The sequence below is a fragment of the Leuciscus leuciscus genome (genome assembly GCF_965113295.1).
Source record: "Leuciscus leuciscus genome assembly, contig: HAP1_SCAFFOLD_295, whole genome shotgun sequence".
NCBI lineage: Eukaryota > Metazoa > Chordata > Actinopteri > Cypriniformes > Leuciscidae > Leuciscus > Leuciscus leuciscus.
Window position 1 is genome coordinate 53,835 of NW_028118432.1, and position 14,571 is coordinate 68,405.

At 50.5% G+C, this 14,571-nt stretch overlaps 1 protein-coding gene and 1 long non-coding RNA gene across 2 annotated transcripts in view; one reads left to right on the forward strand and one right to left on the reverse strand.

The window, feature by feature from the left end:
* Positions 1 to 170: 170 nt before the first annotated feature.
* Positions 171 to 14,125, reverse strand: LOC309491503 (transaldolase-like). Its single transcript, XM_082190557.1, has 8 exons — positions 13,943 to 14,125; positions 9,022 to 9,145; positions 7,802 to 7,909; positions 5,963 to 6,094; positions 5,613 to 5,788; positions 2,682 to 2,879; positions 874 to 1,019; positions 171 to 607 (listed from the first exon to the last, which is right to left on the reverse strand). The coding sequence occupies exons 1-8, from the start codon at positions 14,037 to 14,039 to the stop codon at positions 575 to 577; spliced, it is 1,014 nt and encodes a 337-aa protein (XP_082046683.1). The 5' UTR covers positions 14,040 to 14,125; the 3' UTR covers positions 171 to 574.
* The window catches only part of LOC309491504, a 14,575-nt gene continuing 14,066 nt past the window's right edge, over positions 14,063 to 14,571 (forward strand). The window contains exon 1 of the long non-coding RNA XR_014203151.1: positions 14,063 to 14,186. This is a non-coding gene — a long non-coding RNA (uncharacterized lncRNA). The remainder of the gene's footprint in view (positions 14,187 to 14,571) is intronic.

Below are 14,571 nucleotides of genomic sequence, written 5' to 3' on the forward strand. Positions count from 1 at the left end.
GAAACACACGCTTATAAACTGGCCTTGTGGTCTACAAATCTATTTACACTCTAAACCTTGTGCTGAAGTCAGTTAAAAAGACCTGATTGAGGCCATTAGACCCAACAAATTAAAAAAGAGAGAGAGAAAAAACCCTAACCCTTTCAGCAAACTGGAATGAAGCACTCCGATGAGGAAAGATGTTTTAATGACAGATACAAGATTAACATTTTTCATCATCAGAACGAATGGGTCGCTGGATAGAAAATACTGATGCACATTCCCAAGTGAATTTTATAGAAATGAATAGAGCTAGTGGTTTACAAACTATTGAAGCTACAGCCAACTTCAAAGCCATTGGTCCTACAGTAAAAGCACCATCTCTGCTGGGAGTTAGTCTGGGTTTAGTTTAATCTGAGCACTCCATTAGTATCAGTTTTCTATTAAAATGTGCATGGCTTATAAACAGCAGGCTGTAGTAATTCTTAAGACTGCAGGCTGACAGTCGGTCACAACCAAGAGTGCAGCGAAACCGGCCAATCAGAGGTCAGATTGGGAGTGAAGGGATTGGTCCTCTAAAGCGTCTCCCTCTTCACTACTTTCCGTTCTTCACATTAAACATCCTCTCCTGAAACAAACAGGAAAAAAAATGATGTTGCATATGCTGAGGCCCACATCAACTGAATAACACGTAAACATTCATGTTCAATACGGTTCCTCATCAATGGGTTTAAAAATCCCATAATATAACAAGATAACTGACTGCCAACAGTCATAAAAGCATTCACAAATATCACATTTCACAAACATGCATTATTTATTCAAACATGCATTATCCCAGACTCAAATAAAGGAAAACAGTGGAAAAAGCGGATGAAAGTGTGTGTTTTGCACCTTGATCATGGCCTCCAGTTTAATGGCGTCGGCAGCAAACTTGCGGATCCCGTCAGAGAGTTTCTCCACGGCCATTCGGTCCTCGTTATGGAGCCAGCGGAAACTCTTCTCATCCAGGTGGACCTTCTCCAGATCACAGTCCTTCGCTGAAAACAAGATCAGGCTCAATCAACACCCGTGCGTGAACACCTGACTACACTGCGCTGTGTGTCTGTGTGTGCTCACCTCCCTGTGGCGTGAGGGAACACCTGACTGCGCTGCGGGTGTGTGTTGTGTGTGTGTGTGTGTGTTTTTGTGTGTGTGTGTGTTTTTGTGTGTGTGTGTGTGTGTGTGTGTGTGTGTGTGCGTGTGTGTGTGTGTTTTTGTGTGTGTGCGTGTGTGTGTGCGTGTGTGTGTGCGTGTGTGTGTGTTTTGTGTGTGTGCGTGTGTGTTTTTGTGTGTGTGCGTGTGTGTTTTTGTGTGTGTGCGTGTTTGTGCGTGTGTGTGTTTGTGCGTGTGTGTGTTTGTGCGTGTGTGTGTGTGTGTTTGTGCGTGTGTGTGTGTTTGTGTGTGGGTGTGTGCGTGTGTGTGTGTTTGTGCGTGCGTGTGTGTGTTTGTGCGTGCGTGCGTGTGTTTGTGCGTGCGTGTGTGTTTGTGCGTGCGTGTGTGTGTGCGTGCGTTTGTGCGTTTTTGTGTGTGTGCGTGTGTGTGTGCGTGTGTGTGTGTTTTTGTGTGTGTGCGTGTGTGTTTTTGTGTGTGTGCGTGTTTGTGCGTGTGTGTGTTTGTGCGTGTGTGTGTTTGTGCGTGTGTGTGTTTGTGCGTGTGTGTGTGTTTGTGTGTGGGTGTGTGCGTGTGTGTGTGCGTGTGTGTGTGTTTGTGCGTGCGTGTGTGTGTTTGTGCGTGCGTGCGTGTGTTTGTGCGTGCGTGTGTGTGTTTGTGCGTGCGTGCGTGTGTTTGTGCGTGCGTGTGTGTTTGTGCGTGCGTGTGTGTGTGCGTGCGTGCGTTTGTGCGTGCGTGTTTGTGCGTGCGTGTTTGTGCGTGCGTGTGTGTGTGCGTGCGTTTGTGCGTGCGTGCGTGTGTGCGTGCGTTTGTGCGTACGTGCGTTTGTGCGTGCGTGCGTTTGTGCGTGTGTGTTTGTGCGTGTGTGTTTGTGCGTGCGTGTGTGTTTGTGCGTGCGTGTGTGTTTGTGCGTGCGTGTTTGTGCGTGCGTTTGTGCGTGCGTGCGTTTGTGCGTGCGTTTGTGCGTGCGTGCGTGCGTTTGTGCGTGCGTGTTTGTGCGTGCGTGCGTGTTTGTGCGTGCGTGTTTGTGCGTGCGTGAGTGTTTGTGCGCGTGCGTGTGCGTGTTTGTACGTGTGCGTGTTTGTGCGTGTGCGTGTTTGTGCGTGTGCGTGTTTGTGCGTGCGTGCGTGTTTGTGCGTGCGTGCGTGTTTGTGCGTGTGTGTGTCTGTTTGTGCGTGCGTGTGTGCGTGTGTGCGTGTGTGTGTGCGTTTGTGCGTGTGTGCGTTTGTGCGTGTGTGCGTTTGTGCGTGTGTGCGTTTGTGCGTGTGTGCGTTTGTGCGTGTGTGTGTGTGTTTGTGCGTGTGTTTGTGCGTGTGTGTGTTTGTGCGTGTGTGTGTATGTGCGTGTGTGTGTTTGTGCGTGTGTGTTTGTGCGTGTGTGTGTTTGTGCGTGTGTGTGTTTGTGCGTGTGTGTGTTTGTGCGTGTGTGTGTTTGTGCGTGTGTGTGTTTGTGCATGTGTGTGTTTGTTTGTGCGTGTGTACCTCCCTGTGGCGTGAGGGAACACCTGACTGCGCTGTGGTGTGTGTGTGCGCGTGTGCGTGCGTGCTCACCTCCCTGTGGCGTGAGGGAACACCTGACTGCGCTGTGGTCTTGGCTCAGTTCACTCAGAAGCCCAGGAGAGATGGTGAGGAGATCACAGCCGGCAAGCGCCTTCACTTCCCCCGTGTTCCTGAAGGAGGCGCCCATCACCACCGTCGCGTAGTTGAACTTCTTATAGTAGTTGTAGATCTTGGTGACACTCACCACACCTGAGAGAGAACAGAAGCGCGGCCAGTGGAGTGAACAGACACACACGTAGGACGCTACGCAGAAGTTTAGCAGACAGTCTTGAAACATCGCAGAAACTGGGGTGCGTTTCCCGTACAACTACATAGCTCGCTGCTTAACTACCATAGTACGATGCATCGTTGGAGAAATCAACTAGCTAGTCACGACTGTTTCCCGAAACCGTATGTCGCAAAGTATCGTTCAACCACGTTGGTTTATGACGTCTCGCACGTGGTGGACTAATAACTTATTTTAATTAATCTGTTTGAGGTCGAATTAACGCTAGATTTTGTCATACAAGTTACAGACATGGCATCTGAAGACCATTTCTAATTTTTCTCAGTTATTTTGCTTTATTACCAGACTCAATATGTGGCTCGTTCTTACAACGGTGCTTTAAATGTCTTGACAAACTAAAAGACGTAAATTACATTTGTATGTATTTTAAATAAATAACACGGGTTGTACTGAATGTCAGCTTGCTTATTTTGCTAAAGATGAGGATTTATTCAGTCTACATCTCATGTAAACTAGAAACTATGCTTCTAACCACAGCTCGAGAGCTGTCGTTCCAACCACACAAGTTTGCGATACTGTTTGCGAACGTTCGTTGGAACGATGGTTTCGGGAAACACCAAATCGTTGAACTATGCTGATAACGACGGAACTTGCGACCATAGTTGGCTAACGATGCTTTCGGGAAACGCACCCGTGCCTGAGAGAGGTCGATCGGTCCGTCTGCCTGAGAGAGGTCGGTCAGTCGGTCTGCCTGAGAGAGGTCGGTCGGTCGGTCGGTCGGTCGGTCTGCCTGAGAGAGGTCGGTCGGCCTGTCTGTCTGCCTGAGAGAGGTCGGTCTGCCTGTCTGCCTGAGAGAGGTCGGTCTGCCTGTCTGCCTGAGAGAGGTCGGTCTGCCTGTCTGCCTGAGAGAGGTCGGTCTGCCTGTCTGCCTGAGAGAGGTCGGTCTGCCTGTCTGCCTGAGAGAGGTCGGTCTGCCTGTCTGCCTGAGAGAGGTCGGTCTGCCTGTCTGCCTGAGAGAGGTCGGTCTGCCTGTCTGCCTGAGAGAGGTCGGTCTGCCTGTCTGCCTGAGAGAGGTCGGTCTGCCTGTCTGCCTGAGAGAGGTCGGTCTGCCTGTCTGCCTGAGAGAGGTCGGTCGGTCCGTCGGCCTGAGAGAGGTCGGTCGGTCCGTCGGCCTGGGGTGCGTTTCCCGAAAGCATCGTTGGCCAACTATGGTCGCAAGTTCATCGCAATGTCCATTGAACTCTATTGGCAACGAGGGAACTTGCGACCATAGTTGGCTAACGATGCTTTTGGGAAACGCACCCCTGCCTGAGAGAGGTCGGTCGGTCGGCCTGAGAGAGGTCGGTCGGTCGGTCGGTCGGCCTGAGAGAGGTCGGTCGGTCGATCTGTCTGTCTGCGAGAAGTCTGTCTGCGAGAAGTTGGTCTGTCTGCGAGAGGCCTGAGAGAGGTCGGTCGGTCGGTCTGCCTGAGAGAGGTCGGTCGGTCGGCCTGTCGGTCGGCCTGAGAGAGGTCGGTCGGTCTGTCTGTCTGCGAGAGGTCGGTCGGTCGGTCGGTCAGTCTGCGAGAAGTCTGTCTGCGAGAAGTTGGTCTGTCTGCGAGAGGCCTGAGAGAGGTCGGTCGGTCGGCCTGTCGGTCGGCCTGAGAGAGGTCGGTCGGTCGGTCGGTCTGAGAGAGGTCGGTCGGTCTGAGAGAGGTCGGTCGGTCTGAGAGAGGTCGGCCTGTCAGAGATCGGTCGGTCGGTCGGCCTGAGAGAGGTCGGTCGGTCGGTCGGCCTGAGAGAGGTCGGTCGGTCGGTCGGTCGGTCGGCCTGAGAGAGGTCGGTCGGTCGGTCGGCCTGAGAGAGGTCGGTCGGTCGGTCGGCCTGAGAGAGGTCGGTCGGTCGGTCGGTCGGTCGGTCGGTCGGTCGGTCGGCCTGAGAGAGGTCGGTCGGTCGGTCGGTCGGTCGGTCGGTCGGCCTGAGAGAGGTCGGTCGGTCGGTCGGTCGGTCGGCCTGAGAGAGGTCGGTCGGTCGGTCGGTCGGTCGGTCGGCCTGAGAGAGGTCGGTCGGTCGGTCGGTCGGCCTGAGAGAGGTCGGTCGGTCGGTCGGTCGGCCTGCCTGAGAGAGGTCGGTCGGTCGGTCGGTCGGTCGGTCGGTCGGTCGGTCGGCCTGAGAGAGGTCGGTCGGTCGGTCGGTCGGCCTGAGAGAGGTCGGTCGGTCGGTCGGTCGGTCGGTCGGTCGGCCTGAGAGAGGTCGGTCGGTCGGTCGGTCGGTCGGTCGGTCGGTCGGTCGGTCGGCCTGAGAGAGGTCGGTCGGTCGGTCGGTCGGTCGGCCTGAGAGAGGTCGGTCGGTCGGTCGGTCGGTCGGCCTGAGAGAGGTCGGTCGGTCGGTCGGTCGGCCTGAGAGAGGTCGGTCGGTCGGTCGGTCGGCCTGAGAGAGGTCGGTCGGTCGGTCGGTCGGCCTGAGAGAGGTCGGTCGGTCGGTCGGTCGGTCGGCCTGAGAGAGGTCGGTCGGTCGGCCTGAGAGAGGTCGGTCGGTCGGCCTGAGAGAGGTCGGTCGGTCGGCCTGAGAGAGGTCGGTCGGTCGGTCGGTCGGTCTGGCTGCGAGAAGTTGGTCTGTCTGAGAGAGTTCTGAGAGAGGTCGGTCTGTCTGAGAGAGTTCTGAGAGAGGTCGGTCTGTCTGAGAGAGGTCTGAGATTAACTATTATCTGAGAACATACCTGGGTCTTCATGGGGCTCGTAGTTTTTTTGGTCTGTGTTTTCCTTGTACCAGTCCAGGATTCGTCCCACGAACGGGGAGATGAGTGTGACACGGGCCTCGGCACACGCCACTGCCTGGGCGAAGGAAAACAGCAGAGTCATGTTGCAATGGATCCCGTGTTTCTCCTCCAACTCCCTGACAAACAGTCAAACACACAGACGTCAGCGGACTCGCTCTCACCCCGTTTATTAATAATACAGGTGCATTTGATGAATTAGCTTTCACACCATGTGTGCGGTCATCAAGACAACACACCGGAGCAACCGTGTGTAACACCATCATCTTATAAGCTGTAGTGAACACACTCACTGTCCGGCCTGAATGCCCTCCCACGTGGAGGAGAGTTTGATGAGAATGCGCTCTTTAGCGACTCCTGCCTCCTCGTAGAGAGCGATGAGCCTTCGGGCACGGGACACCATCGCCTCTTTATCAAAGGACAGCCTGGAAAACAAACATCACCTGCCATTAAGCAGCATCATGTGACAAAAACACACTATTAATTTTGTGCATTAAAACATCAATAATGCGTCCAGTGGGTACCAGAAGCTACTGTAAAAATCATGAAATTGATGTTGGTGCATTAACACTTTATAATAACTTTCATTAATAAATCATTAACAAACATTATTTAATGCCTAACAGATCACTATATCAAACAAATATATATATATATATATATATATATATATATATATATTAGGGCTGTAATCTCCCAGTTGATTAGTCGATTATTGGTCGATACGTTCTGGCTCGACCAAAATTCTGATTCGATTTTTTGCTGCGTTCATTTCATCAGGTGGAAAGCACTAATTGCTAATGGGGGTGTTTTCAGAGCACCCCTGTTTCACAGGTAACAGTCTGTCTTCAGAACACCCGCCTTGTTTTCACTTCTTTTGGATTAGCCCAACCCACTTGGGAGCCCTCACAAGAACTTTATTCTTGTACAAACAGACGCTATATGAAGCAATACATAAAATATTATCTGAAACGTCTGTGTATTTGACTGCATTTGTCACTTCAGCTGTGGTAGAGTATGCTAACACAGCGCGAGCGTCACTACGGGAAGCAGAAAGTCCAACAAGCCTAACGGGCATAAAGCCGTCCGCGCTCGAATCGCTCTTGCGGTGCTATGATGTCATGCGCCGCCTCAAGCCGAACAAGCCTCATGTGGCGGCGCTAGTGTGTGCAGATCATGTGAGGGCGCTAGTGTGTGCAGATCATGTGGCGGCACTGGTGTGTGCAGATCATGTGAGGGCGCTGGTGTGTGCTGATCATGTGGTGGCGCTAGTGTGTGCTGATCATGTGAGGGCGCTAGTGTGTGCAGATCATGTGAGGGCGCTGGTGTGTGCTGATCATGTGGTGGCGCTAGTGTGTGCTGATCATGTGGTGGCGCTAGTGTGTGCAGATCATGTGAGGGCACTAGTGAGTGCAGATCATGTGGCGGCGCTGGTGTGTGCAGATCATGTGAGGGCGCTGGTGTGTGCAGATCATGTGAGGGCGCTGGTGTGTGCATGTGAGGGCGCTGGTGTGTGCAGATCATGTGAGGGCGCTGGTGTGTGCAGATCATGTGGCGGTGCTAGTGTGTGCAGATCATGTGGCGGCGCTAGTGTGTGCGGATCATGTGAGGGCGCTAGTGTGTGCAGATCATGTGGCGGCGCTAGTGTGTGCAGATCATGTGGCGGCGCCAGATCATGTGGCGGCGCTAGTGTGTGCAGATCATGTGAGGGCGCTAGTGTGTGCAGATCATGTGGCGGTGCTAGTGTGTGCAGATCATGTGGCGGCGCTAGTGTGTGCGGATCATGTGAGGGCGCTAGTGTGTGCAGATCATGTGGCGGCGCTAGTGTGTGCAGATCATGTGGCGGCGCCAGATCATGTGGCGGCGCTAGTGTGTGCAGATCATGTGAGGGCGCTAGTGTGTGCAGATCATGTGAGGGCGCTAGTATGTGCAGATCGTGAGAGAGCGCTAGTGTGTGCAGATCGTGTGAGGGCACTAGTGTGTGCAGATCGTGTGAGGGCGCTAGTGTGTGCAGATCATGTGAGGGAGCCAGATCATGTGGCGGCGCTAGTGTGTGCAGATCGTGTGAGGGCGCTAGTGCGTGCAGATCGTGTGGCGGCGCTAGTGCAGATCAGGTGACGTCCGACTCTTACCTGGCATCGACTTCAGTGGAGACCCGGCCTGGAACCTTCTTCAGGATTTCCAGACCAAAGCTTACAAACAGCTTGTCCATGGCATTGGTCACCTGCTCTTCCTCACTCCTGAAAATGTATAATATTATATCTGTAAGAAACTATATAACATAATAATAATAATAATAATACATTTTATTTAAAGGCGCCTTTCTCGGCACTCAGTTGTGGTGGTAGTGAGTTCCAAAGTCGGGGAGAAGAGCGGCTAAAAGCTCTGCTCCCCATAGTGGTGAGACGGGCAGGGGGAACGAACATGTATATGGAGGAAGAGGATCTAAGAGAGAGGGTGGGGGTTGGAACCTGGAGGAGATCAGACAAATATGGGGGTGATAGGTTGTGGATGGCTTTGAATGTTAACAGAAGGATTTTGAATTGAATACGGAATTGGACTGGAAGCCAGTGAAGCTGTTGGAGAACAGGAGTGATGTGGTGAATGGAGGGGGTTCGGGTTATTATGCGGGCAGCTGCATTCTGGACCAGTTGAAGTTTATGAAGGGATTTGTGGGGGAGGCCGAAGAGGAGAAAGTTGCAGTAGTCCAAACGGGAAGTGACAAGACTGTGGACAAGGACAGCTGCAGTGTGGGGAGTAAGGGAGGGGCGGAGTCGATTAATGTTTCGTAGATGGAAGTAGGCAGACCGGGTAATGTTATTGATGTGAGATTGAAAAGATAATGTGCTGTCAAGGATGACACCCAGACTCTTAACCTGGGGGGAGGGTGAAACGGAGGAACTGTCAATAGTGAGAGAAAAACTGTTGGTTTTGGATAAAGTGGATTTAGTGCCAATGAGGAGAACCTCAGTTTTATTACTATTTAATTTGAGGAAGTTTTGTGTAAACCAGGTTTTTATTTCAGAAATGCAGTCAGTAATAGAGGTTGGTGGGAGAGTGGATGAGGGTTTGGTCGAAAGGTAGAGCTGGGTGTCATCAGCATAACAGTGGAAATGTATGTTAAATTTGCGGAAAATATTGCCCAGGGGAAGGAGATAAATGATGAAAAGTAAGAGCCCCAGGACAGAGCCCTGGGGAACACCTGAAGTGACGGTGGAGGAACTGGATTTAAAAGACTTTAATTGAACAAACATGTACACAACAGTCCCGTTTCTAGCACCCTTTCAACAGGGACGAAGCGAGCGCAGTGAATTCTGCCCACGGTCAGAGGAAAGGACAGGCATGTTCTCACCCGCCGGTAGCCATGGCGTGTTTCATGGCCTGGTCCACCAGGTGCTGGTAGCTGGGCATCTTAGCGGCGGCTAGAATGAGTGACGGGTTAGTCGTGGCATCCTGAGGCTTGTACTCCTCGATCGCTGCGAGGGGAAAACATGACAGATTAAAGCAACAGTGGACCTGATCTCCTGTGCTCACATTAACAGCAGATGATAAACAGCAGATGATATATTGACCAGACATTATTAGAAGCTGATATCTCTGTCTCTTAGGTCAATTAAAAGGAGTGCGATCACGGCTGGTGCAACAAAAGATTTACTGTTACATACAGCTTGACATCTTTTGACTAGTAACTGATATGACTCATTGTTTAGCATCTTTGCCAACAAAGATGATTCTGGAGAACTGTCAACTAAAATCTGAGCGAGTGAGCGTCTGAGCGAGTGAGCGTCTGAGCGAGTGAGTGTGTGAGCGTCTGAGCGAGTGAGTGTGTGAGCGTCTGAGCGAGTGAGTGTGTGAGCGTCTGAGCGAGTGAGTGTGTGAGCGTCTGAGCGAGTGAGTGTGTGAGCGTCTGAGCGAGTGAGTGAGTGAGTGTCTGAGCGAGGGAGTGAGTGAGTGTCTGAGCGAGTGAGTGAGTGAGTGTCTGAGCGAGTGAGTGAGTGAGTGTCTGAGCGAGTGAGTGAGTGAGTGTCTGAGCGAGTGAGTGAGTGAGTGTCTGAGCGAGTGAGTGAGTGAGTGTCTGAGCGAGTGAGTGAGTGAGTGTCTGAGCGAGTGAGTGAGTGAGTGTCTGAGCGAGTGAGTGAGTGAGTGTCTGAGCGAGTGAGTGAGTGTGTGTCTGAGCGAGTGAGTGAGTGTCTGAGCGAGTGAGTGAGTGTCTGAGCGAGTGAGTGAGTGTCTGAGCGAGTGAGTGAGTGTCTGAGCGAGTGAGTGAGTGTCTGAGTGAGTGAGTGAGTGAGTGAGTGAGTGAGTGTCTGAGCGAGTGAGTGAGTGTCTGAGCGAGTGAGTGAGTGAGTGAGCGAGTGTCTGAGCGAGTGAGCGAGTGTCTGAGCGAGTGTCTGAGTGAGTGAGCGAGTGTCTGAGCGAGTGAGTGTCTGAGCGAGTGAGCGAGTGAGTGAGTGAGCGTCTGAGCGAGTGAGCGTGTGAGCGTCTGAGCGAGTGAGCGTCTGAGCGAGTGAGCGTCTGAGCGAGTGAGCGAGTGAGCGTCTGAGCATCTGAGCGAGTGAGCGTCTGAGCATCTGAGCGAGTGAGCGTCTGAGCGAGTGAGCGTCTGAGCATCTGAGCCAGTGAGCGTCTGAGCGAGTGAGCGTCTGAGCATCTGAGCCAGTGAGCGTCTGAGCATCTGAGCGAGTGAGCGTCTGAGCGAGTGAGTGAGCGAGCGTCTGAGCGAGCGAGCGTCTGAGCGAGTGAGCGTCTGAGCGAGTGAGTGAGCGAGTGAGTGAGTGAGTGTCTGAGCGAGTGAGTGAGTGAGTGTCTGAGCGAGTGAGTGAGTGAGTGAGTGTCTGAGCGAGTGAGTGAGTGAGTGAGTGTCTGAGCGAGTGAGTGAGTGAGTGAGTGTCTGAGCGAGTGAGTGAGTGAGTGAGTGTCTGAGCGAGTGAGTGAGTGAGTGAGTGTCTGAGCGAGTGAGTGAGTGAGTGAGTGTCTGAGCGAGTGAGTGTCTGAGCGAGTGAGTGAGTGAGTGTCTGAGCGAGTGAGTGAGTGAGTGTCTGAGCGAGTGAGTGAGTGAGTGAGTGTCTGAGCGAGTGAGTGAGTGAGTGTCTGAGCGAGTGAGTGAGTGAGTGTCTGAGCGAGTGAGTGAGTGAGTGTCTGAGCGAGTGAGTGAGTGAGTGAGTGTCTGAGCGAGTGAGTGAGTGAGTGTCTGAGCGAGTGAGTGAGTGAGTGTCTGAGCGAGTGAGTGAGTGAGTGTCTGAGCGAGCGAGTGAGTGAGTGAGTGTCTGAGCGAGCGAGTGAGTGTCTGAGCGAGTGAGTGAGTGAGTGTCTGAGCGAGTGAGCGAGTGAGTGTCTGAGCGAGTGAGCGTCTGAGCGAGTGTCTGAGCGAGTGAGTGAGTGTCTGAGCGAGCGAGCGTCTGAGAGAGCGAGCGAGTGTCTGAGCGAGCGAGCGAGACAGAGTCTGACACTGTCTGTCTGTGTGAGTGTCTGTCTGTCTGAGTGTCTGTCTGTCTGTGTGAGTGAGTGAGTGAGTGAGTGAGTGAGTGAGTGAGTGACTGAGCGAGTGAGCGAGTGAGTGTCTGAGCGAGTGAGCGAGTGAGTGTCTGAGCGAGTGAGCGAGTGAGTGTCTGAGCGAGTGAGCGTCTGAGCGAGTGTCTGAGCGAGCGAGCGTCTGAGAGAGCGAGCGAGTGTCTGAGCGAGCGAGCGAGACAGAGTCTGACACTGTCTGTCTGTGTGAGTGTCTGTCTGTCTGAGTGTCTGTCTGTCTGTGTGAGTGAGTGAGTGAGTGAGTGAGCGAGTGTCTGAGCGAGCGAGCGTCTGAGAGAGCGAGCGAGGGTCTGAGCGAGCGAGCGAGACAGAGTCTGACACTGTCTGTCTGAGTGTCTGTCTGTCTGAGTGTCTGTCTGTGTGAGTGTCTGTCTGTCTGTCTGTGTGAGTGTCTGTCTGTCTGTCTGTGTGAGTGTCTGTCTGTCTGTCTGTCTGTCTGTCTGTCTGTGTGAGTGTCTGTCTGTCTGTGTGAGTGTCTGTCTGTCTGTCTGTCTGTCTGTCTGTCTGTCTGTGTGTGTGTCTGTCTGTCTGTCTGTCTGAGTGTCTGTCTGTCTGTCTGAGTGTGTGTCTGTCTGTCTGTCTGTCTGTCTGTCTGTCTGTCTGAGTGTCTGTCTGTAGATTTCTCATAAATTCAACAAAAGTTGGCGCTCTAAATCCTCCCGCTGCTCCGCGATCGCTGCCAGCACCGTGTCATCACATACACCGTTAGAAAGCTCTCTCTCTCCTGTACAATGCTGTTGGATCCAAATATAGTCATTTCCTTTTTATCAGCAACCAATCGTGAAAGTAAAAGGGGGGGGATTTAACCCTAATGCGCAATCTCTAAAGCCAGTTTTCTCAAAATGACTTTTCTCTCATACTCCGAGTCCGAAATCTCCACTTCAGTAGCACCCAACCAAACTTTCCAGTCTTGTACCTAGTTATATTATGAAGACATTTACAGAGGGATTTGTAAATATATTATTTCTAGCCTGATTTATATATTCCAAAAAACATGGCGAAAATCAATTAAGGCTATTGACAGTATATTCTGATTTACAGGATAACAAAAGTAGACATCCATAAATCCCTCTGTAATTTTTTCCCCCATCTAATATGTGAACACAATGAAAAAATAATTTTGAACCTGGCTTTATCCAATACTCAGATTTAGAGCAAATTAACACATATTTAATTAGATAATGCCTAATTTGCATATTTAAACATTAAATTACATAAAGCTTGTAATACATTTTTTTCTCATCTTAATGTAGGTAATCAACTGGGAAGTTTCATGGTGATATCTGCTAGTTAAAAAGTTTACCCTATTCACCTGTAGTGTCTCGCAGTCCCTCCCCTTTGTGTGTCTGGCTGTGTGTGTATTCATAGTTTTCAGGATCAGCCTGATCATCATGACAATGCAGAAAGACACAAAGGGGAGTTTAATCCAGTGCGGATTGTGTAAAAACAAACATTGAAATCACTGATTGACAGTGTTGAGTTTCACAAGACAGTTTTAGGCAACAGAATCTGATGCAAGGATACAGCCACCCGACTCATCCAACACTGAATACTGTGGACTTCATCCCTTGTTCTGTGTCCTGGACCGTTACAGCGCCGTTCTGTCAGACTGGACTCGACTGGACACAATGGCCAACCAGTGGTGTTTCAGAGTCAGTCCAACAGCGCTCAAAATGCTAGAGGGAAATGCTGGCATAGTCAGTTTTTAAATTGAAGTCTGGACTTTTGACAACACTGGACTGGACTGGACTGGGGCCATAAACATAGCCATTATGTTAAGACCGTGTCTTAAGAACTAGTATGAGCAACTAGTTAGGGGGTAATCAGTCTTACTCTTCGGTACTGTACTGTCAGAGAGCAACTCACAAAGTCTGAGAAAGTCAAGTCTGCCTGTCAACAGTGTTTACATGTGTGAAAAACATAAACGTGAAAAACGTCTAAATAAACGTCTGTACAACAGTATGTGTGAGTGAAAATAAGGCTTTACCTCAGTATTCGTGGGGTTTTGTGTCATTAAAAAGTTAATATTTTTATTATAGGATTAAATATTTTCCTGTTTTAACCACTTTAACTGATCATTACTGTGTTTTCATGTTTTTTAAGGAAATACAACCCTTCCTTCTAGCAAAAATATAAAGGCAGCCAAACAGATAAATAGGAATTAAGCCACTCACGCTTACACACAAAATGATTAATATTAATAAAGCTTGGGTAATTCGCCGGGTGACTAGCGCTCATTACTAAGCTCTGCCTCTCGGCCAATCAGGTTGGCCGTCTCCGACTGCTTAATATTCATAAGATGAGGCGTTTCCGCCAGCACTTCCGGGTCTCCGACACCACACCAGTATTTTTCCGACCCAGTCGGTTTGGTTTACATTAAGCCAATTACCGGGAGGAATCACATGTTTTACACAGATCTGACTAACTGGTTCCTAATTACTCATGCATTATTATTAATCAGTTCCGCTAACTAAATACAATAGTCTGGAAAAACTGTAGCAAAATTGCGAAAGCACCAGTTCCTCAATGCAGATTAACTTTACCTAGCAATCATTAACCAGAGAACGACAGAACTTTTTTCTTGGGAGGAAAATTAAGAGAACGATGTAGTTTTATGTGACCAGACAGCATGATCGTGGATTAGAGTGTTGATTAGTTCTGTCTGTCAACATGTTCGAGGATTAATGAAGTAACGCACGAGCAGAAGTAAACTCACGCCAGATTAATTAACGGAAGGCGCTTACCGTTGAAGTCTCCGGTGTCTGCGACGACCACCGTGTATTTCTTGATCTGTTCGAGCGCAGACTCCATCTTTCTCCGTTTATCCGGTGACACAGACATGATGATCGAGAAACACCACCGAGAGCTTTTATACCGGCGCCGAACACACACTCACACACAGACTCCGCTGCTGGCGACAGCGCATGCGCAGGAGAGCAGGGGCACGAGCCTGCGGGGGGGCGGGGCCACGGCACATGACGCCATTGCGTAAGAACCAACGATCGAAGGACTGAGTCACACTCCTCATATCAAACATGTATTTTGCAAGATCACAGTGATACACATCAGGATATTTGAGCCTTAAATTGATATATAAATGCACTCATTAATACTGTTTCACCCGATTATAGTACATAAGCACAAATGTACAGACAGTGTTGATAATTGTGTGCATATAATGTGTATAAATTTGAAGGGAATTTATTTGAGAGTGTTTCTGAGAGTATTTGAACGATTGTTCAAATACTCTCAGAAACACTCAGCATTCACTGCTGTTTTGGGGGGATTTGGTTAATAAAATGACTTGGCTAGAACAGTGAAGCCGATCTCTACGAGGAGCACTGAGGACTCTTACGGTTCCAGTCATGACCGA

Excerpts from the sequence above, each read along its gene's own strand:
- LOC309491503 (XM_082190557.1), bottom strand. The coding sequence starts at position 14,039 with ATGTCTGTGTCACCGGATAAACGGAGAAAGATGGAGTCTGCGCTCGAA. Across the intron at positions 9,146-13,942 it reads AGACACCGGAGACTTCAACG|CGATCGAGGAGTACAAGCCT; the intron begins GTAAGCGCCTTC and ends TTCCCCTCGCAG. Across the intron at positions 2,880-5,612 it reads CGAGCCCCATGAAGACCCAG|GTGTGGTGAGTGTCACCAAG; the intron begins GTATGTTCTCAG and ends GTTCTCTCTCAG.